This window comes from Coregonus lavaretus (assembly GCF_964263955.1).
Source record: "Coregonus lavaretus genome assembly, chromosome: 8".
Lineage (NCBI taxonomy): Eukaryota > Metazoa > Chordata > Actinopteri > Salmoniformes > Salmonidae > Coregonus > Coregonus lavaretus.
Window position 1 is genome coordinate 44531502 of NC_139995.1, and position 26680 is coordinate 44558181.

Consider the following 26680-nt stretch of genomic DNA (forward strand, 5'->3'; position numbering starts at 1 on the left):
TGTAGAGTAAGATGAAGAGATGGTAGAGGGACTGTGTAGAGTAAGATGAAGAGATTGTAGGGGGACTGTGTAGAGTAAGATGAAGAGATGGTAGGGGGACTGTGTAGAGTAAGATGAAGAGATGGTAGAGGGACTGTGTAGAGTAAGATGAAGAGATGGTAGAGGGACTGTGTAGAGTAAGATGAAGAGATGGTAGGGGGACTGTGTAGAGTAAGATGAAGAGATGGTAGGGGGACTGTGTAGAGTATGATGAAGAGATGGTAGGGGGACTGTGTAGAGTAAGATGAAGAGATGGTAGGGGGACTGTGTAGAGTAAGATGAAGAGATGGTAGGGGGACTGTGTAGAGTAAGATGAAGAGATGGTAGGGGGACTGTGTAGAGTAAGATGAAGAGATGGTAGAGGGACTGTGTAGAGTAAGATGAAGGCAAGGATCTTCAACTAGTAATCATAAACCACCTGAATATTGATATTCATTAGATTTTTCTTGAACGTTAGGTGATTTTGAAAAATGTATTGTTATAACAAGAACATTTTCAAATACTCAGCACTTGGGAAACATAGATCAGAGGTGGCCAAACCTCCTGGAGAGCAAGCACGATTTTCTTCCAGCCCTATTTTAAAAAGTTCACCCAACTTACAAAATATTTGTGTCCTTACCTTGAAAACAATTTATGGACAAGGAGACTGCAATCTATGATTTGGTTACCCATGCCATCAATCATTAATATTAGTATTTCCTGTGCAGAGCCTTGGTGTAGTGGTAACCATTCCCGGCATATGTCACATACAACTTTCCACCTGAAAACAGGAATAAATCCCTGCTTCCAACCTTCCCACTGTTTCTCCCATTTGTGTCTCCCCATCTCATTTCATTACTGTCTGAATAAAGTGTCAAACCACATAAAAAATCTCAAAGTAACAAAGTCATCAAATTTTGAGTGTTCATTTAATGTTCAAAGCATCCTGAATACACTTGACCTGTGGTGTACATTTTTAAAAAATGTCTACCCTGGTCATAGGCCTAACTAAAGCCATGTCAAAATACATAGAATTGCAGGAAATTAGCTTTAAAACAGTAACATTTTATGACCCCCCCCCCATCTAGGGGTTGTCCCAGGGAGCAATGAAATTATCATAGCAAATCTCACTCCAAGTTTTCTTCAAAAGTTGGCAGCCCTGCAGTCTGGAGTATAAAACTATGGTTAATGTTGCTCGTGGTTTGTGGCTTTATAGTACATTTATAGTGAAGCTCCGGTTTAGAGTGATCCCCAGTGTGTGTTTCCTGTTTGGCTGAGATCGGGGCTATGCTCAGCAGAATGAGAACTGACTTGATTAAACACATGAACTCGCTAAAACTAGGTCTGCTATTCCCTCACCTCACAGGCTCATGGACACAGCTGTGACTGTGTGTACTGTGTGTGATTGTGTGGCTATTTGTGTGTGGGAGAGTGTGTGTGTTTGCATAAAAGAGGGTGAGTGTGTGTTTGTGTGTGTGTGTGTGTGTGTGTGTGTGTGTGTGTGTGTGTGTGTGTGTGTGTGTGTGTGTGTACTGTGTACATGTATGTGGCTATTTGCAGGATAGAATATGTATTGCAAAAAAGAGTGTGTCCATGTACTGTACATGTGTTGGAGAGAGGCAGTGAACTGTGTAGGGTACTAGGGTACTAGATTACTAGGGTACTAAGGTACTAGGGTACTAGGGTACTAAGGTACTAGGGTATTAGTGCACTAAGGTACTAGGGTACCAGGCTACTAAGGTACTAGGGTACTAAGGTAGTCTCTGCATGGTACTAGGGTACTAGGGTATTAAGGTAGTCTCTGCATGGTATTAGGGTGCTAGGGTATTAAGGTAGTCTCTGTATGGTACTAGGGTACTAAAGTATGAGGGTACTAAGGTACTAGGGTACTAAGGTACTAAGGCACTAGGGTACTAAGGTAGTCTCTGTATGGTACTAGGGTACTAAGGTGGTCTCTGTATGGTACTATGGTACTAAGGCACTAGGGTACTAAGGTAGTCTCTGTATGGTACTAGGGTACTAAGGCACTAGGGTATTAAGGTAGTCTCTGCATGGTACTAGGGTACTAGGGTATTAAGGTAGTCTCTGCATGGTATTAGGGTGCTAGGGTATTAAGGTAGTCTCTGTATGGTACTAGGGTACTAAAGTATGAGGGTACTAAGGTACTAGGGTACTAAGGTACTAAGGCACTAGGGTACTAAGGTAGTCTCTGTATGGTACTAGGGTACTAAGGCACTAGGGTATTAAGGTAGTCTCTGTATGGTACTAGGTTACTAGGGTACTAAGGTGGCAGTATGTTTCTTTGCTGACTCAACAAAATGGTTGATGGAGGGTTTCACCATCGACCACCCTCTTCATTCCAGAGCAGCAGCCCCTCCAGCCCAGTATTACCTGTGCAGGTAGACCCTGGTAGACCCCAAGCCCCTTCCCATCAGAAGAGCTTACTACAGAAACACTGGGAATAGAATGGTTTAGTACAGACACACTGGGAAGAGAAGGGTTTAGTACAGACACACTGGGAATAGAAGAGTTGAGGACAGACACACTGGGAAGAGAAGGGCTTAGTACAGACACACTGGGAAGAGAAGGGCTTAGTACAGACACACTGGGAATAGAAGAGTTGAGGACAGACAAACTGGGAAGAGAAGGGCTTAGTACAGACACACTGGGAATAGAAGAGTTGAGGACAGACACACTGGGAAGAGAAGGGCTTAGTACAGACAAACTGGGAAGAGAAGGGCTTAGTACAGACACACTGGGAATAGAAGAGTTGAGGACAGACACACTGGGAAGAGAAGGGCTTAGTACAGACACACTGGGAAGAGAAGGGCTTAGTACAGACACACTGGGAAGAGAAGGGCTTAGTACAGACACACTGGGAAGAGAAGGGCTTAGTACAGACACACTGGGAAGAGAAGGGCTTAGTACAGACAAACTGGGAAGAGAAGGGCTTAGTACAGACACACTGGGAATAGAAGAGTTGAGGACAGACACACTGGGAAGAGAAGGGCTTAGTACAGACACACTGGGAATAGAAGAGTTGAGGACAGACACACTGGGAAGAGAAGGGCTTAGTACAGACACACTGGGAATAGAAGGGTTTAGCACAGACACACTGGGAAAAGAAGGGTTCAGTACAGACACACTGGGAATAGAAGTGTTCAGTACAGACACACTGGGAATAGAAGTGTTCAGTACAGACACATTGGGAATAGAAGTGTTCAGTACAGACACTGGGAATAGAAGTGTTCAGTACAGACACACTGGGAATAGATGTGTTCAGTACAGACACACTGGGAATAGAAGTGTTCAGTACAGACACACTGGGAATAGAAGTGTTTAGTACAGACACACTGGGAATAGAAGGGTTCAGTACAGACACACTGGGAATAGAAGGGTTCAGTACAGACACACTGGGAATAGAAGTGTTGAGGACAGACACACTGGGAAGAGAAGGGCTTAGTACAGACACACTGGGAAGAGAAGGGCTTAGTACATACACACTGGGAATAGAAGAGTTGAGGACAGACAAACTGGGAAGAGAAGGGCTTAGTACAGACACACTGGGAATAGAAGAGTTGAGGACAGACACACTGGGAAGAGAAGGGCTTAGTACAGACAAACTGGGAAGAGAAGGGCTTAGTACAGACACACTGGGAATAGAAGAGTTGAGGACAGACACACTGGGAAGAGAAGGGCTTAGTACAGACACACTGGGAAGAGAAGGGCTTAGTACAGACACACTGGGAAGAGAAGGGCTTAGTACAGACACACTGGGAAGAGAAGGGCTTAGTACAGACACACTGGGAAGAGAAGGGCTTAGTACAGACAAACTGGGAAGAGAAGGGCTTAGTACAGACACACTGGGAATAGAAGAGTTGAGGACAGACACACTGGGAAGAGAAGGGCTTAGTACAGACACACTGGGAATAGAAGAGTTGAGGACAGACACACTGGGAAGAGAAGGGCTTAGTACAGACACACTGGGAATAGAAGGGTTTAGCACAGACACACTGGGAAAAGAAGGGTTCAGTACAGACACACTGGGAATAGAAGTGTTCAGTACAGACACACTGGGAATAGAAGTGTTCAGTACAGACACATTGGGAATAGAAGTGTTCAGTACAGACACTGGGAATAGAAGTGTTCAGTACAGACACACTGGGAATAGATGTGTTCAGTACAGACACACTGGGAATAGAAGTGTTCAGTACAGACACACTGGGAATAGAAGTGTTCAGTACAGACACACTGGGAATAGAAGGGTTCAGTACAGACACACTGGGGATAGAAGGGTTCAGTACAGACACACTGGGAATAGAAGTGTTGAGGACAGACACACTGGGAAGAGAAGGGCTTAGTACAGACACACTGGGAAGAGAAGGGCTTAGTACAGACACACTGGGAATAGAAGAGTTGAGGACAGACAAACTGGGAAGAGAAGGGCTTAGTACAGACACACTGGGAATAGAAGAGTTGAGGACAGACACACTGGGAAGAGAAGGGCTTAGTACAGACAAACTGGGAAGAGAAGGGCTTAGTACAGACACACTGGGAATAGAAGAGATGAGTACAGGCAGGTAGCTTAGTGGGTAAGAGCGTTGTGCCAGTAACCGAAAGGTCGCTGGTTCTAATCCCCGAGCCGACTAGGTGAAAAATCTGTCGATGTGCCCTTAAGCAAGGCCCTTAACCCTAATTGCTCCTGTAAATCGCTCTGGATAAGAGCGTCTGCTAAATGACTAAAATGTAAATAAAATGTAAGGGCTTAGTACAGACACACTGGGAAGAGAAGGGCTTAGTACAGACACACTGGGAAGAGAAGGGCTTAGTACAGACACACTGGGAAGAGAAGGGCTTAGTACAGACAAACTGGGAAGAGAAGGGCTTAGTACAGACACACTGGGAATAGAAGAGTTGAGGACAGACACACTGGGAAGAGAAGGGCTTAGTACAGACACACTGGGAATAGAAGAGTTGAGGACAGACACACTGGGAAGAGAAGGGCTTAGTACAGACACACTGGGAATAGAAGTGTTCAGTACAGACACACTGGGAATAGAAGTGTTCAGTACAGACACATTGGGAATAGAAGTGTTCAGTACAGACACTGGGAATAGAAGTGTTCAGTACAGACACACTGGGAATAGAAGTGTTCAGTACAGACACACTGGGAATAGAAGTGTTCAGTACAGACACACTGGGAATAGAAGTGTTCAGTACAGACACACTGGGAATAGAAGGGTTCAGTACAGACACACTGGGAATAGAAGGGTTCAGTACAGACACACTGGGAATAGAAGTGTGCAGTACAGACACACTGGGAATAGAAGTGTTCAGTACAGACACACTGGGAATATCCTGCAACAGTCAGCAGACGCTAGACACAAGAGTTTTCTGGGAAACGACCTTGTGATATCCCCGCCTGTCCTCCCCCCCGTCCCCCTGTCCCCTCTCCTTCTTTCTCTGCCTCTCTCCGCTCCAATGTCAGTTTTATTACGGGCTTTAGGAGATAAAAGGCAATGATCCACAGAATGATGAATGGTGTGTCTCTGTGGCTGAGATACAGCAGAACACACTCCAGAGGACAATCCCCCTACCAACCCAACCCTCACCTCTGTCACCACTATGTGTGTGTTTGTATGTTTGAGCTAGTTCTTGCACAAGTGCGCATGTGTGTGTGTGTGTTTGTGTTTGTGAGTTAATGTGTGTGTGTGTGTGTGTGTGTGTGTGTGTGTGTGTGTGTGTGTGTGTGTGCACGTGTACTTACACAATACACATGCAGTCCTGGACAATCCCCATACTAAGTAGAAGCAGACCTTTACAACTAACAGCAGTCTCAGCTCTCAGCAGCAGACTCAGCAACCACATTACAGAAACATATATGGCAACTATATAACTCCTCAGATGATGTATCCATATAATACACCAGAATGGAAAAATGGCAAGGAAATGAGTTTCAAGCAGTTCTAGTCAGAGAGACTGATTTTTATGACAATGTGAGAGAGAGAGAGAGAGAGAGAGAGAGAGAGAGAGAGAGAGAGAGAGAGAGAGAGAGAGAGAGAGAGAGAGAGAGAGAGAGAGAGAGAGAGAGAGAGAGAGAGAGGATTTACCTTGTGTGCCTGGGAGAGCTGCAGAAGGAGACAGAAAAATGACATATGAGGCTTGACAGACAGACAGACAGACAGACAGACAGACAGACAGACAGACAGACAGACGCTCACTCACTCAGTCAGACAGACAGTCAGTAAGTCAGACAGACAAACAGTCAGAAAGACAGACACTCAGACACAGTCAGACAGACAGACAGACAGACAGACAGACAGACAGACACTCAAACAGACAGTCAGCCAGACAGACAGCATATTAACATTCTGCACACAGAAGAGCAGAACAAGTCAAACTGGAAAATCCAGTCAAATGAATGAAGCTCATAATGTGGAATCACTCTTGTAGCATGAAGGGGACTGATCAGAGAGGACACACACACACGGACACACACGCAAATGCACACACACACGCTTGCACATACATATAGTACACACACACTCCCTCGCCTTTTTCTACTCACTATAATACTCACAGTGCTGTCCATGTAGGCCTCTGTCCAGACCGTGTCATGTTCGTGGTCGATGACTTTAGGACGACTCATAACATGAAGATACCTCATCACATTCTCCTGTACATCAGCCAGTGTGGAGATCTGACTGAAATACCCTGTGGCAACACACACAAACACGCACGCACACACACACAGACACAGATACAGACACACACACACATACACACACACACAGACACACACACATATACACACACACAGACACACATACACACAGACACACGCACACATACACACAGACACACACACACTGTATCACACTAGGGGTATTTCCCAGTAAATGTGTGTTACTGTGAGTGTTAGAATAAGGATAGACTAGCTGGGCTGTGTAATCCCACAGTGATCACTTTTCCTGACTGTGACTTTCCCAGTCCAGAGCGTTCTCCTCTCATCCGGAACGTGGGCGCACGGGAGCCATCAGCGGCAGGTGGCCAGGGGGAAAGGCTCTGACAGGAAGAGGGATTAGGCAGGGATGGCCCCTGACCCCTGTGTCACTCCACTGACACTCCACTCTGCACACATTCACACACAGCCAATCTACCCAACACACACTCATGCCCACACATTCACACACAGCCAATCTACCCAACACACACTCACACCCACACATTCACACACAGCCAACATCCCGTCACAGTAATAGTATACATGTGGTGTGAGGTGTATTTGGTACATAGTGTATGTGGTCATTATACAGTTTTTAAGAAAAGACAAACCTTTATTAGCACAGGCCATCCATTTCATGTTATCAGCAAAGGCAGACTCCCGGCCAATCAGGTAAGGGAATATGCGCACCTATATGAAGAGGAAAGGGACGTCAGCCATTTACAGTGTGGTGAGCTCCGATTTAAATAGAGAATACATAAACGTGCAGTGACGGAATCACATGGTGCTCCATCTTCCTGCCCTGATTCTATCTGTCTGGAGAAAGGAGAGGAGAAGAGAGGAGAGGAGAGTGGATGGATATATAGTCTAGTACCGAGGAGAGGAGAGGAGAGGAGAGGAGAGGAGAGGAGAGGAGAGGAGAGGAGAGGAGAGGAGAGGAGAGGAGAGGAGAGGAGAGGAGAGGAGAGGAGAGGAGAGGAGGAGGGTAGATGTATGGGCTACTACAGTACTGTTTGTGCCTCACTATGAAAGACCCAGCACTTAGTTTAGCTCTCTGTCTTCCTTCCTTTCCTTTCTTTTCCCTTCATCTCTCCTCGCCTCTCCTCTCCTCTCCTCTCCTCTCCTCTCCTCTCCTCTCCTCTCCTCTCCTCTCCTCTCCTCTCCTCTCCTCTCCTCTCCTCTCCTCTCCTCTCCTCTCCTCTCCTCTCCTCTCCTCTCCTCTCCTGCATCCCCTTCTCATTTTCATTCTGCTTCCTTCCTCTTGCTCTCTTTCTTGCTCATCCACTCATCCATATTATCTGCATATCTGTGCTGCATTAGATCTGTATGTATAAACCAAGGTTGACAGCACAGAGAAACAAGAGACAGGTTGAATTTTCTCTGTGGCATCCGCCAGCCACGGCTCAGAGTGAACGGCTGCCAAACACTGCCCCTCCGGGTATGTGGGGGGATGGGGGTTACACTGCCAGATACTGCCCCTTTGTGCAGAGTCTGCCGACACGCATGTGCTTGATAGGACGGGACAAAAGGGCCCCAAGGTGTTGTTTTTATTACACTGTGAATAGCACAGCAGCCCATTTAATTTCAATGTTATTTGTTTAACGTTTTCACCAAGTCATTTGTCACAGTGTGGCCCCCTGCCAGAATGACCCTCCAATAGAGAGCCAGCCTGGGGCGATAGAGGCAGAGGCTGAGAGGCAGAAGCAGGGAGAAGACTATGTTGGTATGAGGAGGAGAGTAGCCAGTCAGGGGCAGAGGCACCGGCAGAGGAAACCGGCAGAGGAATGCAAAAAGTGTGCAAAGCTGTCATCAAGGCAAAGGGTGGCTACTTTGAAGAATATAAAATATAAAATACATTTTGATTTGTTTAACACTTTTTTGGTTACTACATGATTCCATATGTGTTATTTCATAGTTTTGATGTCTTCACTATTATTCTACAATGTAGAAAATAGTATAAATAAAGAAAAACCCTTGAATGAGTATGTGTGTCCAAACTTTTGAACTTTTTATGTTTAGATAGGTGTAATCTAGAATCAAAGGTGTTGATTTTTAATCGGAGGGTATTCTGCCATTGACACACTTGTTGAATTCTGCAAGAGAACGTGACAACAACAGTAATTAATGAGGCAGTCTAGGTAGTGCAGGTAGGGTAGACAGAGCAAGTGTTTGGTGGTTGCAGCCCTATTCCACCCCTTTATGTAAATGTTTTCATATATGTAAATACACCTGGTGTATTTATGCAAATTAGGCACATATCATTTTCTTCATTTTCACAAAATATTTTTTAAAAATACCTAATACAATAAGAACATGTATATGAATGCATTTTAAGAAGAAAATAAATAAATAATACAATAAATTCATTATTTGTCCGTGACAGTAAAACGTTTGTATGTGCTATAATTCAGTCAATATCTGATGGATTATAAAGTTTGGAGTATCTTCATCCATTGTCCAACTGTTGCATTTATAGAATTGTTTTTAAAAACCTTTTAATAAGGATTGGACCCTTTTTTTCAATTTTCACCTAAAATAACATACCCAAATCTAACTGCCTGTAGCTCAGGACCTGAAGCAAGGATATGCATATTCTTGATATAATTTGAAAGGAAACTTTGAAGTTTGTGGAAATTTCAAATTAATGTAGGAGAATATAACACATTAGATCTTGTAAAAGATAATACAAACAAAAAAACATGCGTTTTCTATTTATTTATTTTTGCATCATCTTTGAAATGCAAGAGAAAGGCCAGACAGTGATGTAGGATTCTAGATGTAATTAAGATGTTGTCCACTAGATGGCAGCAGTGTGTGTGCAAAGTTTCAAACTGATCCAGTGAAGGATTACATCATTTTACATTTACATTTTAGTCATTTAGCAGACGTTCTTATCCAGAGCGACTTACAGTTAGTGAATACATATTTTTTTTATACTGGCCCCCCGTGGGAATTGAACCCACAACCCTGGCGTTGCAAACGCCATGCTCTATCAACTGAGCTACATCCCTGCCGGCCATTCCATCCCCTACCCTGGACGACGCTGGGCCAATTGTGCGCCGCCCATGAGTCTCCCGGTCGCAGCCGGCTGCGACAGAGCCTGGATTCGAACCAGGATCTCTAGTGGCACAGTTAGCACTGCGATGCAGTGCCTTAGACCACTGCGCCACTAATCACTACACAATATTTTGTATCAAGTCTGCCAGGAGTTTTCTCAAATGTGCCAAATTGGTTTTCAAGTACTTAACTGTAGAGAACATACAAAAATGCTATGGTAATACAACATTTAAGTTTGCACACTCCCAGGAATGTCATACATGATGGATCATTAGCTTCCCTACAGAAAAGACACTAACCGTCACACATCTAGAGGCCGGGCGGGGTAGGTGTGGAGCCAGAGGTCAAACTGTAGAACCCAGCTCCTACATTTGAATATAAAAATAGATTTTTCAAACAAAACTACACTACATTTTATCTCTGGGACCCTCAGGATGACAAATCAGAGCAAGATTACTGAATATAAGTGCATATATTATGTTTTGTTGTTGTGCACTATCCTCAAACAATAGTATGGTATTTTTAGCTGTAATAGCTACTGCAAATTGGACACTGCAGTTAGATTAACAATAATTTAAGCTTTCTGCCCATATAAGGCATGTCTATGTCCTGGAATGTTGTCTGTTGTTTACAACACCACTCTAGTCACATATCGCATATTGAGCAGCAACCGTCCCGTATAAGGGACACCGATCCCGTAGAGGTTAACAATTTTCATGACCGTTGCTAGTAGATACAGGAGGAGGGAGGGGCTCTAGAGCACAGAGAACCAGCCTGGGGCAGTAGAAGCAGAGATAAGGCAGGAGGAGAGAGGCTACAGTCCACTTCCTCTAGCAAAGCACATGCAGGAGCAGAGTTCACTGTCTGCATGAGTGGCTGATTGAACCAGGCCAATGTTCTGGCGCCGACGAAGATGGCGGCCTCGCGACTAGCTCTTAGGAAACTTTGCAGTATTTTGTTTTTTTTATGTATTATTTTTTACATTATTAGCTCAGAAAGTGCTTTGCATCATTACATACAGCCAGGAACAACTATTGGATATCAGAGCGGCGGTAACTCACCAGCATTACGACCAGGAATAAGACTTTCCCGAAGCAGATCCTTTGTTTGCTTTCCCCAGGACAACTGAACTGATTCCAGCGGCTGACCCAAAACATCGCCGGCGGAGGAGAGGCACTCGGAGCGGCCTGCTGGTCCGACTTAGGAGGCGCGCACACCACCCACTGCTTCCAAGTATTCTACTCAATAATCTTCAATCTTTGATTAACAAAGTCGACGAACTACGGGCAAGGATTTCTTTCCAGAGAGACATCAAGGCCTGTAACATACTCTGTTTCACGGAAACATGGCTCTCTTGGGATATTCTGTTGAAATCGGTCCAGCCAGATGGGTTCTCAGTTCATCGCGCAGACAGGAATAAATATCTCTCCGGGAAGCAGAAGGGCGGAGGTGTGTGTTTCATGATTAACGACTCATGGTGTAATTGTAGTAACATAGAGGAACTCAAGTCCTTCTATTCACCCGACCTAGAATTTCTCACAATCAATTGCAGACCGTATTATCTCCCAAGAGAATTCTCTTTGGTTATAGTCACGGCCGTGTATATCCCCCCTCAAGCCGATACCACAACGGCCCTCAAAGAACTTCACTGGACCTTAAGCAAACTGGAAACCACATATCCTGAGGCTGCATTTATTGTAGCCAGGGATTTTAACAAAGCAAATTTGAGGACTAGGCTGCCGAAGTTCTATCAACATATCGACTGTTGTACTCGCGCTGCTAAAATCCTCAACCATTGCTATTCAAACTTCCGAGATGGTTATAAGGCCCTCCTTTCGGAAAATCTGACCACGACTCCATTTTGCTTCTCCCTTCCTATAGGCAGAAACTCAAACAGGAAGTACCCGTGCTAAGGACTATTCAACGCTGGTCTGACCAATCAGAATCCACGCTTCAAGATTGTTTTGATCACGCGGACTGGGATATGTTCCGGGTAGCTTCCGAAAATAATTTTGACATATACACTGAAACGGTGACGGAGTTTATCAGGAAGTGTATAGGTGATGTTGTGCCCACTGTGACTATTAAAACCTACCCTAACCAGAAACCGTGGATAGACGGCAGCATTCGCGCAAATCTGAAAGCGCGAACCACCGCATTCAACCATGGCAAGGTGACTGGGAATATGGCAGAATACAAACAGCGTAGCTACTCACTCCGCAAGGCAATTAAACTGGCAAAACATCAGTATAGAGACAAAGTGGAGTCGCAATTCAAGGCTCAGACACGAGACGTATGTGGCAGGGTCTACAGACAATCACGGACTTCAAAAAGAAAAACAGCCACGTCGCCGACACCGACGTCTCGCTTACAGACAAGCTAAACACCTTCTTCGCCCGCTTTGAGGATAACAGAGTGCCACTGACGAGGCCCACTACCAAGGAGTGTGGCCTCTCCTTCTCCATGGCCGATGTGATTAAGACATTTAAGCATGTTAACCCCCGCAAGGCTGCCGGCCCAGACGGCATCCCTAGCCGCGTCCTCAGAGCATGCGCAGACCAGCTGGCTGGTGTGTTCATGGACATATTCAATCTCTCCCTTTCCCAGTCTGCTGTTCCCACATGCTTCAAGATGGCCACCATTGTTCCTGTACCCAGGACAGCAAAGGTAACTGAACTAAATGACTATCGCCCTGTAGCACTCACCTCTGTCATCATGAAGTGCTTTGAGAGACTAGTCAAGGATCATATCACCTCTACCTTACCTGTCACCCTAGACCCACTTCAATTTGCTTACCGCCCCAATAGATCCACAGACAATGCAATTGCCATCACACTGCACACTGCCCTATCCCATCTGGACAAGAGGAATACCTATGTAAGAATGCTGTTCATTGACTATAGCTCAGCATTCAACACCATAGTACCCTCCAAGCTCATCATTAAGCTCGAGGCCCTGGGTCTGAACCCCGCCCTGTGCAACTGGGTTCTGGACTTCCTGACGGGCCGCCCCCAGGTGGTGAAGGTAGGAAACAACATCTCCACTTCGCTGATCCTCAACACTGGGTGCGTGCTCAGCCCCCTCCTGTACTCCCTGTTCACCCATGACTGCGTGGCCAAGCACGCCTCCAACTCAATCATCAAGTTTGCAGATGACACAGCAGTAGTAGGCTTGATTACCAACAATGACGAGACCGCCTACAGAGAGGAGGTGAGGGCTCTGGGAGTGTGGTGCCTGGAAAATAACCTCTCACTCAACATCAACAAAACAAAAGAGATGACCATGGACTTCAGGAAACAGCAGAGGGTGCACCCCCCTATCCACATCTACGGGACCGCAGTGGAGAAGGTGGAAAGCTTCAAGTTCCTTGGCGTACACATCACTGACAAACTGAAATGGTCCACCCACGCAGACAGTGTGGTGAAGAAGGTGCAACAGAGCCTCTTCAACCTCAGGAGGCTGAAGAAATTTGGCTTATCACCTAAAACCCTCACAAACTTTTACAGATGCACAATTGAGAGCATCCTGTCGGGCTGTATCACCACCTGGTACGGCAACTGCACCGCCCACAACCGCAGGGCTCTCCAGAGGGTGGTGCGGTCTGCCGAACGCATTACCGGGGGCAAACTACCCGCCCTCCAAGACACATACAGCACCCGATGTCACAGGAAGGCCAAAAAGATCATCAAGGACATCAACCATCCGAGCCACTGCCTGTTCACCCCGCTATCATCCAGAAGGCGAGGTCAGTACAGGTGCATCAAAGCTGGGACCGAGAGAATGACAAACAGCTTCTATCTCAAGGCCATCAGACTGTTAAATAGCCATCACTAGCACATTAGAGGCTGCTGCTGCCTATTGAAATCACTGGCCACTTTAAGAAATGGAACACTAGTCACTTTAATAATGTTTACATATCTTGCACTACTCATCTCATATGTATATACTGCATTCTATCCTATAATATTATTCTGTATCTTAGTCCATGCCGCTCTGTCATTGCTTGTCCATATATGTATATATTCTTAAATCCCATTCCTTACTTTTTTGTGTGTATTGGATATATGTTGTGTAATTGTTAGATATTACTGCACTATCGGAGCTAGAAGCATAAGCATTTTGCTACACCCGCTATAACATCTGCTAAACACGTGTATGTGACAAATACAATTTGATTTGATTTAATTTGATCTGTTGTTGAGGTGGATGGAGGTCAAACAGACAGATGCCACTGAACACCTGATGAGATTCCTCTCCTCACATTCCTCTAAAGGATGGATGAAAAGTTCATCCACAGTCCCTCCATTATGACTATTTATGTTCCTAACCTGATTTATGCATGTACTGTAGGCTTTATGAAAGCTTTATGAATACTAGATACGTAGTCACCACCATAAGTAAAATGTTACTGTATTTTCTGCTTATTGAACAGGGTTTGGAGGAGGATGAAACAATGCAAAAAGATACATTGTTTATCCCACATCTTTCTCTGGTCAGGACAAATGTCACGCTGTGGTGGGTCAGCACTTTAAAATAGATGTATATTGCAGTTAATTGTAGATTTACTGTGCTAAAAGCTGTAATTGGATAATAAGAACTACATTTTTCTCCAAACATCAAGAAGGAAAATCAAACTGCCATATAATATCATGATTTTAAAATGATGAAAACGGTCAAGTCTCAAAGGAAGGAAACCACGGCACAAGCAGAAACAATGTCAAATGAAAAGGAATCACAATGAGAGTTTAAAAGAAAAAGAGAGGCAGTAGGAGAATGAGAAGGAGAGAGACGTAGTGTGTGTGTGTCCATAGAAATACAATGAATAGAATGGGCTTGGAAGCTCTAACCCTGTCAATTTGACTGGTGAACTCATGGGTACGTTCGCAATGGCTGCCTGGTATTGTGATGCAATAATTTTCATGTTATTTTGGAAAGTTCTATCAACTGATGCTGGACTGCCATGGTAATGTAGAATATTCATTAAAATGATGCTAACTGATGTGGCTCATACAATGGAATGTATTTTTTGTAATGTCAGTTGAGTTGGCTCAACAAATCATAGCATGGTTGTGACTAGAGGGAGTACAGCTACGACCGGAAGTGACTTTTCGTGGCAGGTTAGGAGAGCATTTTAGCTAACCCTAAAGGGCCATCCATACCAAGGACAATAACAATAACGATAAAAAATAATCTTTATACTCAAGTGAACAGGAACTTTCACACTACAACGATAACTACAAAATGAGTGGAGAACAATAACGAGAGCTATCGTTTGGATCACTTTTAGAGCCATTTTTTCCCTGTCCCTCTGATGATAAAACATTGACAACCAATCAAAAACGCGTTTTATTGAAGCGTTCTTGGTTGTAGGTGCGCGAGGCTGCTCGGAGAGGAGAGAAGGCAGAACGCATGGTAAACTTGCCTGATTAACTGGCCTTGTGTGAGCATATTGGTGGCCACATTAATTATAGGACGACTTGGGAGAATGATGATCCATGACAAACAGCGCATGAGAAGGCCATATTTTCCTATTTGTTAACGCAAATACATCCTGACAAAATACACACTATGACTGGCCTGCTAATATGCCTTTCTGGACCTTGTAAACTGTTGAGAAAATACCCATTACTGATCCAAATGGTTGCCTAATCAGGCCTAGGCAAGATTATTATTTCGGCTTGAAACATGCATTCAAAACGCAGGGCTTTTTAGCAGATATTGAAATGGCATATTCACTGCAGTTTACAGCCTAGACTAGAATTCTTTACTAACTAGAATAAATAAAAAATTTATTATTGCATTGTGTTGTTAAAGCCAGGTATGATCATTTCTTGTCCCTAAAAAGAATGAGAAGTATTAGGCCTAATATTTAGCTAATGAATGATGGGTTGCATACGCTTCTAACTTAGGCTACACATCTCTTTGCGCAATTATGCACCTGGCCTCTCTGCTGCCTCTCAGTTATTCCTCTTGGACTCCCAGGAAAAACTAGACTACAATAGCTTGTTGTACACTTAATTCAAGCATTTTATTTACTACTACTAGCCTATCGAGGAGAGATTCCAGCTTGCTCTTGCTTGCTGAATGTAAAATAGGGAAGTTTGAATGTAGAGAGAGTGCGTGATGGTGTGATCAAAATACACCATGAGTAACCTGCTAATGTACCTTTCTGGACCTTGTACTCTGTCGAGAATAGACCCATAACTGAATCCATTCAGTTGTGCAACTGACTAGGTATCCCCCTTTCTCTAATTTGAATAACCGCTCAAACGTCCTGTTTTGAATGCTTCATGACAAAATAAATGCATACAGCCTAGGCCTGATTATCCAACCATTTGGATCAGTTATGGGTCTATTCTCCACAGAGTACAAGGTCCAGAAAGGTACATTAGCAGGTTACTCATAGTGTATTTTGATCATTCAAAACAGGACGTTTGAGCGGTTATTCAAATTAGAGAAAGGGGGATACCTAGTCAGTTGCACAACTGAATGCATTCAACCGAAATGTGTCTTCCACATTTAACCCAACCTCTGGATCAGAGAGGTGTGGGGAGGCTGCCTTTAATCGACATCATCAGCACCCAGGGAGCAGTTGTTGTTGGGGTTAACTGGCTTGCTCAAGGGCAGAACGGCAGATTTTTCCACCTTGCCAGCTCGAGGTTTCGAACCAGCAACCTTTCCAGCAACCTTTCCGTTACTGGCCCAACGCTCTTAACTGCTAGGCTATCTGTCACCCTTCACTGCAGTTCACAGCCCTAGGCAATGGATGGCCTAATATCTAGCTAATATTTAGCTTCTTACTTCAGCTACACATCGCTAGCCTTTCTCTTCCAGCTGTTCCTGTGCACAATAGGCTATACCAGGGCTCTCCAACCCTGTTCCTGGAGAGCTACCCTCCTGTAGGTTTTTCGCTCTAACCCCAACTTTTCCTAACCTGATTCAGCTTATCCACCAGGTAATTATTAGAACCAGGTGCATTTGATTAGGGTTGGAGCGAAAACCTTCAGGACGGTAGCTCTCCAGGAACAGGTTTGGAGAGCCCTGGGCTATACACTCATAGAAAAAAAAGGTTCCTTATAGAACCAAAAAGGGTTCTATCGTTTGCTTCATTTATGGAACCCCTAAACGTTCTATATAGAACCCTTTTATAGGGTTCTTTGATCAGAACCCCAAGGGTTCTTCTTCACTGAGCTAAAATTGGTTTCATATACAGTGGGGGAAAAAAGTATTTAGTCAGCCACCAATTGTGCAAGTTCTCCCACTTAAAAAGATGAGAGAGGCCTGTAATTTTCATCATAGGTACACGTCAACTATGACAGACAAAATGAGAAAAAAAAATCCTGAAAATCACATTGTAGGATTTTTTATGAATTTATTTGCAAATTATGGTGGAAAATAAGTATTTGGTCAATAACAAAAGTTTCTCAATACTTTGTTATATACCCTTTGTTGGCAATGACACAGGTCAAACGTTTTCTGTAAGTCTTCACAAGGTTTTCACACACTGTTGCTGGTATTTTGGCCCATTCCTCCATACAGATCTCCTCTAGAGCAGTGATGTTTTGGGGCTGTCGCTGGGCAACACGGACTTTCAACTCCCTCCAAAAAGATTTTCTATGGGGTTGAGATCTGGAGACTGGCTAGGACACTCCAGGACCTTGAAATGCTTCTTACGAAGCCACTCCTTTGTTGCCCGGGCGGTGTGTTTGGGATCATTGTCATGCTGAAAGACCCAGCCACGTTTCATCTTCAATGCCCTTGCTGATGGAAGGAGGTTTTCACTCAAAATCTCACGATACATGGCCCCATTCATTCTTTCCTTTACACGGATCAGTCGTCCTGGTCCCTTTGCAGAAAAACAGCCCCAAAGCATGATGTTTCCACCCCCATGCTTCACAGTAGGTATGGTGTTCTTTGGATGCAACTCAGCATTCTTTGTCCTCCAAACACGACGAGTTGAGTTTTTACCAAAAAGTTATATTTTGGTTTCATCTGACCATATGACATTCTCCCAATCCTCTTCTGGATCATCCAAATGCACTCTAGCAAACATCAGATGGGCCTGGACAAAGCAGGGGGACACGTCTGGCACTGCAGGATTTGAGTCCCTGGCGGCGTAGTGTGTTACTGATGGTAGGCTTTGTTACTTTGGTCCCAGCTCTCTGCAGGTCATTCACTAGGTCCCCCCGTGTGGTTCTGGGATTTTTGCTCACCGTTCTTGTTATCATTTTGACCCCACGGGGTGAGATCTTGCGTGGAGCCCCAGATCGAGGGAGATTATCAGTGGTCTTGTATGTCTTCCATTTCCTAATAATTGCTCCCACAGTTGATTTCTTCAAACCAAGCTGCTTACCTATTGCAGATTCAGTCTTCCCAGCCTGGTGCAGGTCTACAATTTTGTTTCTGGTGTCCTTTGACAGCTCTTTGGTCTTGGCCATAGTGGAGTTTGGAGTGTGACTGTTTGAGGTTGTGGACAGGTGTCTTTTATACTGATAACAAGTTCAAACAGGTGCAATTAATACAGGTAACGAGTGGAGGACAGAGGAGCCTCTTAAAGAAGAAGTTACAGGTCTGTGAGAGCCAAAAATCTAGCTTGTTTGTAGGTGACCAAATACTTATTTTCCACCATAATTTGCAAATAAATTCATTAAAAATCCTACAATGTGATTTTCTAGAAAAAAAAATCTCAATTTGTCTGTCATAGTTGACGTGTACCTATGATGAAAATTACAGGCTCTCTCATCTTTTTAAGTGGGAGAACTTGCACAATTTGTGGCTGACTAAATACTTTTTTCCCCCACTGTAGACCCTGTATGGTGCCATTTATGAATTATGACTACTACTAATAAATTGTAATATTGTTAGCTAAGAATATAATAAACAATTAAATAATGGACAAAAGAATATCAGCATAATTTTTAGATTTAATTGTCATTATATGCAAATATCGTTTGGAAATATGCACTGGTGGCCATGGAGGCATCTCTTTGTTTGAATGATGACCCACATCAATCTTGGCACAAATCTGGCTGACTTCTTTAGCCTGGCTGGTTCCTGAGAAGAAGAAGAAAAGAGCAAAAACAGGAGTTAATCTCCAGAAATAAGCATGAGTTAATCTCCAGAAATAAGCATGAGTTAATCTCCAGAAATAAGCATGAGATAATCTCCAGAAATAAACACGAGTTAATCTCCAGAAATAAGCATGAGTTAATCTCCAGAAATAAGCATGAGTTAATCTCCAGAAATAAACATGAGTTAATCTCCAGAAATAAACATGAGTTAATCTCCAGAAATAAGCATGAGTTAATCTCCAGAAATAAACATGAGTTAATCTCCAGAAATAAGCATGAGTTAAACTCCAGAAATAAGCATGAGTTAATCTCCAGAAATAAGCATGAGTTAATCTCCAGAAATAAGCATGAGTTAATATCCAGAAATAAGCATGAGTTAATCTCCAGAAATAAGCATGAGTTAATCTTCCAAAATGAAGACAAAATGCTATGTAGACATATAATTATTTTGATGTAGAAAAACAACTTACATGCAGTTGTTGTCATCATCAGAAGCAGCCAAAGGAGAGATCCTCTGCCTCTGATAATTGGGTTACTGCCAGACTGAGCAAAACATAGATAGTGTGTTAAAAGTCATGCAATGATAAACTAGGCTATTAAATCACAAATACTTATTATACATAATTTATTATAAATGATTTAGATTACATACTTCCTCTTAGTCAGCCCACTGCCCATCACCTGCATTCAACAAAGGTCAGCAACAGTCTTCTAATGGCTTCATGAAACATAGTCGCCTCATCTGACTCCACACTAAAATGCTGAAATAAAAGTAACAATTAGCTAATTGCTAATTTCAGGCTGGGTCTGTAGCGCCATTTGGCATATCCCAGAATAAAAATAATGGTTCTTTGTAAGAGTTAGCTAGCTATCTTGTAAAGTGGCTAACTTTTCCTGTCTAGCTAGCTAGCTAGCAAAGTTAGCTAGTTAGCTAGCTAGCTTACAAACAGTGCTCAAATTCTAATACAACGTTATCTATCTAGCCTAGCTATAGTTTATCATATGACTTTGGCTTCATATATTTGAATTAAATAAGCAACTTTGCTTACCTTTATCAATTGAAATTGTATGCTATTTGTAAGTTCAACCACCTCCTCTTGCATCTTCATGCTGGAATGGCAGTTGGTTTTTGAATCAGAATGACAGTTACAATTTTAATTGATCAAAAGGTTCTATATAGAACCCCTTTTATTAAACACATTATTTCCTCTTGCTTCTATCTAGCATTTAGTTTTCAACAGCACAGGTTTGTATGAACCTTGCTGTTTGCCACTCTGACCTCAGCAGCAATGTTGCAAAATGTGAATTCGATATCCACCCTGCCGTAGAGCGTTCACCTGTAGGACGTCAGCTAGCCATTTTTCTGACCAGCTGAAATCATGCAGCAGCATCATTAATATGGATATAAATGTGAACGCAAAATAGCGAAAACAAATGAAAAGGGAGCTAGTTAGTTTGATGTGACTATGTTAGCTTTTGTTAGCTGTTGTTAGATGAAATCCACATTACACTTTTCCAAAGAAGCAAAAGGTTCTATATAGAACCCCAAAATAACCCCTTTTTATACGCTAGCCACACCCCTATTCCTCTTCACGTGAAAAGCTATAGGCTACAAAAGCTATAGACCATTTCTTTAGTAGATTTTTTTTATACTAGACCTAATAGCCTTTTTGTGGAGAGAAGTAGGCTTGCTCTTGTTAATTGCTAAATGTAAAATAGGCCTAGGCCAAGTGAACTGTCGCACTGGACAGAAAAAGAAGATCCAAATGAATTGACAATCATTCCAAAACCACTTGAGCAACGAAGTAAGCAATGACATAATGTAAAAGATGTGCAGGCTAAACAGTGTTTGTTGTTGAATTGCTACATTTAAATATGAGTTTCTATATTATTTTTCATAATGTACATACAGTATAAGTATTATTCACAGTTGTCACTATGACAATGAACACACGCTGAAGCACTGAATGGTCTTGTGTTACCACCTTATTTATAGGCCTACAGCATGCAGTAGGATGCGTTGATCAGTTGATTGACAGGTGGACTGCAGAACGATACATAAATAAACGGTCCGCTGGTGTGGATGCTCGACCAACATTTATGTATAATTTATCATTACAGATATCGGTATGATTATCGTCCTTGCTGTGAAAGGACCTTAACCCTTTTCCTAACCTTAACCTAAGTCTCCTAACTTGCCAAGTTAATTATTTTACCCTGCTACAAAAAATTTAATTCTGGTCGTAGCTGTACTCTCTCTAGTCAGAACCTTACAGCACAGATTGAAGGGTAAACTTCCTGCTTTTACTTCCTGGCATGGGTACACTCAAAATGGCATCATTATACTATAATTGACTTGAATCAGAGCGTCAAGACCACGAGATGTAAGTGATCAACCCCCAGAGCAGTCAAACCCCAACCCCCAAAAATGCAACCAAAAAAACTAAACAATTACAAAATTGTGTACAATATTTACAGAGCTCTCTGCCTAGGCGACCTCATAGCACCATGGCAACCACAGAACCAAAATAAAACAATTTGTCTTTCGTCTCTCTCTGTGTTTTCATAATTTCCTTCAATTCAGATGTGGCAGGGTTTGCAAACTATCACAGATTACAAAGGGAAACCCAGCTGAGAGCTGCCCAGTGATGCGAGCCTACCAGATGAGCTAAATGCCTTCTATGCTCGCTTCGAGGCAAGCAAAACTGAACCATGCTTGAGACCACCAGCTGTTCCGGACGACTGTGTGATCATGACGACTGTGTGATCACGCTCTCTGTAGCCGATGTGAATAAGACCTTTAAACAGGTTAACATTCACAAGGCCGCAGGGCCAGGCGGATTACCAGGACGCGTACTCAGAGCATGCGCTGACCAGCTGGCAAGTGTCTTCACTGACATTTTCAACCTCTCCCTGACCCAGTCTGTAATACCTACATGTTTCAAGCAGACCACCATAGTCCCTGTACCCAAGAATGCCAAGGTAACCTGCCTAAATGACTACTGCCCCGTAGCACTCACATCTGTAGCCATGAAATGCTTTGAAAGGCTGGTCATGGCTCACATCAACACCATTATCCCAGAAACCCTGGACCCACTCTAATTTGCATACCACCCGAACAGATCCACAGATGACACAATCTCTATTGCACTCCACACTGCCTTTTCCCACCTGGACAAAAGGAAGAATACCTACGTGAGAATACTGTTCATTGACTACAGCTCAGCGTTCAATGCCATAGTGCCCTCCAAGCTCATCACTAAGCTATGGACCCTGGGACTGAACACCTTCCTCTGCAACTGGATCCTGGACTTCCTGATGGGCCAGCCAGTGTGGTGAGGGTGGGCAACAACACATCCGCCACGCTGACCCTCTACACGGGGGCCCCTCAGGGGTGCATGCTTAGTCCCCTCCTGTACTCCCTGTTCACCCACGACTGCGTGGCCACACACGACTCCAACACCATCATTAAGTTTGCAGACGACGCGATGGTGGTAGGCCTTATCACCGACGACGATGAGACAGCCTATAGGGAGGAGGTCAGAGACCTGGCAGTGTGCTGCCAGGACAACAACCTCTCCCTCAACGTGAGCAAGAAAAGGAGCAGATCATGGACTACAGGAAAAGGAGGGCTGAGCACACCCCCATTCACATCAACGGGGTTGTAGTGGAGCGGATCGAGCGCTTCAAGTTCCTTGGTGTGCACATCACTAAGGACCTATCATGGTCCAAACACACCAAGACAGTCGTGAAGAGGGCACGACAACGCCTATCCCCACTCAGGAGGCTGAAAGGGTTTGGCATGGGACCTCAGATCCTCAAAAAGTTATACAGCTGCACGATTGAGAGCATCCTGACTAGTTGCATCACTGCTTGATATGGCAACTGCTCGGCATCCGACTGCAAGGCGCTACAGAAGGTACTGCGTATGGCCCAGTATATCAATGGGGCCAAGCTTCCTGCCATCCAGGAGCTCTATACCAGGCGGTGTCAGAGGAAAGCCCAAAACATTTTCAAAGATTCCAGCCACCCACGTCATAGACTGTTCTCTCTGCTACCGCACGGCAAGCGGTATCGGAGCGCCAAGTCTGGGACCAAAAGGCTCCTTAACAGCTTCTACCCCCAAGCCATAAGACTGCTGAACAGTTAATCAAATGGCTACCAGGACTATTTGCATTGACCCCCTTAATTATTCTTATTTTTTGCACAGGCTAGATGTACATTAACTGGACCCTAACCACACACTCACACATACTACACTGACACTCCAACACACACACACGCACACACACACTCAGACTCACACACAAAACACACACACACATGCATCCTGGCTTAGCTTCCCCAGTGATTTTACCAATGCAGCGCTACTGACTTGAATGGAGCTCCCTTTCTATTCATTCTTTTTCAATTTATACCATGGCATTGTTGAATACTTGTTTCTGATTGGCTTGAAGGGCATTCTAGAGAATGCATTATTTCCCTATAACGCACGGTATATCAGCACGGTAGAATTCAATGGCTATAGTTCATTCTTACATGTTCTATTGAGCTGCTTTTGAAAGCAAAAGTCGAATTGAAAACATTTTTGGCATTTTATCTTCCTGCAAGACCTTCAAATTCCATCAACGATGGTAAGAAACAAATACTGTATTTTTACCAGGATTTTGATCATTACTTATTTTTGTGTGTTTTTTTTATTTATTAGGATCCCCATTAGCCGACGCCAATAGCAACAGCAGTGGCGCAGTGGTCTAAGGCACTGCAGCTCAGCATCACAGACCCCTGGTTGGATTCCAGGCTGTATCACAACCGGCCCTGATTGGGAGTCCCATAGGGTGGCGCACAATTGGCCGGTGTAGGCTGTCATTGTAAATAAGAATTTGTTCTTAACTGACTTGCCTAGTTAAATAAAGGTAAAATAAAAATATAACAAAAAAGACATTATAGAAAAAAATACTTTATAATTTACATACATTTAAAAACATTAACATGTAGTATGTGTGTGCATGTTTAGAATGCATTTAGGTAGAAATATAATTGGTTTTATGTGTAACTTTTTTTTATGTGTGAGTGGTACTGGAAGTCCCAATCCCTAAACATGACCAGCTTCCGCTACCACAACCGACACCTGCTTGAGCAGGAGAAACGCTGTCTGTTCCTCAAGCACATGGAGCTGAGGCGCAAGGTGGAGTTCTACAGGAGAGTGAGGAGAGAGTTCTACAAGGATGGAGTTTTACGACTCATTTCTGATGAAGAGATGAAAAAACCTGTAGCCATTCCGGGGGTGTTGGAGTTGGCTGCAGAGATGGCTTCCTGTGAATCTCTGATTTAATTTGTAGGAGTAGTAGCAAGATATGATAGAATAAGATAGGATCAGTAAGTTTAGCACATTTGCTAAGTGTAATAATAAAAATACATTATATTTTAAATATCAAAATATACTGAACAAAAATATAAACGCAACATGTAAAGTGTTGGTCCCATGTTTCATGAGCTGAAATAAAAGATCCCAGAAATATTCCATACGCACAAAAAGCTTATTTCTCTCAAATTTTGGGAACATATTTGTTTACATCCCTGTTAGTGAGCATTTCTCCTTTGCCAAGATAAACCATCCACCTGACAGGTGTGGCATGTCAGGAAGCTGATTAAAGCTGATGATAATTACACAGGTGCACCTTGTGCTGGGGACAATAAAAGGCCCCTTTAAAATGTGCCGTTTTATTCACACAACACAATGCCACAGATGTCTCAAGTTTTGAGGGAGCGTGCAATTGGCATGATGACTGCAGGAATGTCCACCAGAGATGTTGCCAGAGAATTGAATGTTCATTTCTCTACCATAAGCTGCCTACAACGTCGTTTTAGAGAATTTGGTAGTATGTCCTACCGGCCTCACAACCGCAGACCACGTGTAACCATGCCAGCCCAGGACATCCACATCACCTACGGGATCGTCTGAGACCAGCCACCCAGACAGCTGATGAAACTAAGGAGTACAGTTGAAGTCGGAAGTTTACATACACCTTAGCCAAATCCATTTAAACTCAGTTTTTCACAATTCCTGACATTTAATCCTAGTAAAAATTCCCTGTCTTAGGTCAGTTAGGATCACCACTTTATTTTAAGAATGTGAAATGTCAGAATAATAGTAGAGAGAATGATTTATTTCAGCTTTTATTTATTTCATCACATTCCCAATGGGTCAGAAGTTTACATACACTCAATTAGTATTTGGTAGCATTTCCTTTAAATTGTTTAACTTGGGTCAAACGTTTTGGGTAGCCTTCCACAAGCTTCCCACAATAAGTTGGGGGAATTTTGGCCCATTCCTCCTGACAGAGCTGGTGTAACTGAGTCAGGTTTGTAGGCCTCCTTGCTCGCACACACTTTTTCAGTTCTGCCCACACATTTTCTATAGGATTGAGGTCAGGGCTTTGTGATGGCCACTCCAATACCTTGACTTTGTTGTCCTTAAGCCATTTTGCCACAACTTTGGAAGTATGCTTGGGGTCATTGTCCATTTGGAAGACCCAATTGCGACCAAGCCTTAACTTCCTGACTGATGTCTTGAGATGTTGCTTCAATATATCAACATAATTTTCCTTCCTCATGATGCCATCTATTTTGTGTAGTGCACCAGTCCCTCCTGCAGCAAAGCACCCCCACAGCATGACGCTGCCACCCCCATGCTTCACGTTTGGGATGGTGTTCCTCGGCTTGCAAGCATTCCCCTTTTTACTCCAAACATAAAGATGGTCATTATGGCCAAACAGTTATATTTTTGTTTCATCAGACCAGAGGACAATTCTCCAAAAAGTACGATCTTTGTCCCCATGTGCAGTTGCAAACCGTTGTCTGGCTTTTTTATGGCCGTTTTGGAGCAGTTGCTTCTTCCTTGCTGAGCGACCTTTCAGGTTATGTCGATATAGGACTTGTTTTACTGTGGATATAGATACTTTTGTACCTGTTTCCTCCAGCATCTTCACAAGGTCCTTTGCTGTTGTTCTGGGATTGATTTGCACTTTTCGCACCAAAGTACGTTCATCTCTAGGAGCCAGAACGTGTCTCCTTCCTGAGCGGTATGGACGGCGTGGTCCCATGGTGTTTATACTTGCGTACTATTGTTTGTACAGATGAACGTGGTACCTTCAGGCGTTTGGAAATTGCTCCCAAGGATGAACCAGACTTGTGGAGGTCTTGGCTGATTTCTTTTCATTTTCCCATGATGTCAAGCACAGAGGCACTGAGTTTGAAGGTAGGCCTTTAAATACATCCACAGGTGTACCTCCAATTGACTCAAATTATGTCAATTAGCCTATCAGAAGCTTCTAAAGGCATGACATAATTTTCTGAAATTTTCCAAGCTGTTTAAAGGCACAGTCAACTTAGTGTATTTAAACTTCTGACCCACTAGAATTGTGATACAGTGAATTATAAGTGAAATAATCTGTCTGTAAACAATTGTTGGAAAAATACTTGTGTCATGAACAAAGTAGATGTCTTAACCGACTTGCCAAAACTATAGTTTGTTAACAAGACATTTGTGGAGTGGTTGAAAAACAAGTTCTATACACTGTTTTTGTAACATTGAAAGACCGACCGACTCACACCTAAATCACAACCCCTATGTAATAACGGTGATGACACACAGGACAGAATCTTAACACTTTAAACGTTTAAGACTGTCAGACAACATACTGTAACGCTTAAGAACTTCTATGTGGTGCTTACGTTGCATTTAAGATTGACATATAACATGAAGACAATATAACACTTAAGTTAACCTAAGTGTTTGTAAACTTCC

The 26680-nt window shown here is 43.4% G+C and overlaps 1 protein-coding gene across 1 annotated transcript in view; it reads right to left on the reverse strand.

Moving 5' to 3' along the window:
- LOC311134065 (voltage-dependent calcium channel subunit alpha-2/delta-3-like) overlaps nt 1–26680 on the reverse strand; it is a gene marked incomplete at both ends in the record, with an annotated part of 85383 nt that overhangs the window by 33549 nt on the left and 25154 nt on the right. Inside the window, 3 exons of the mRNA XM_084167661.1 lie at nt 6129–6146; nt 6599–6732; nt 7354–7432. Of these exons, the coding sequence (XP_084023787.1) occupies nt 6129–6146; nt 6599–6732; nt 7354–7432 (231 nt within the window). The remainder of the gene's footprint in view (nt 1–6128; nt 6147–6598; nt 6733–7353; nt 7433–26680) is intronic.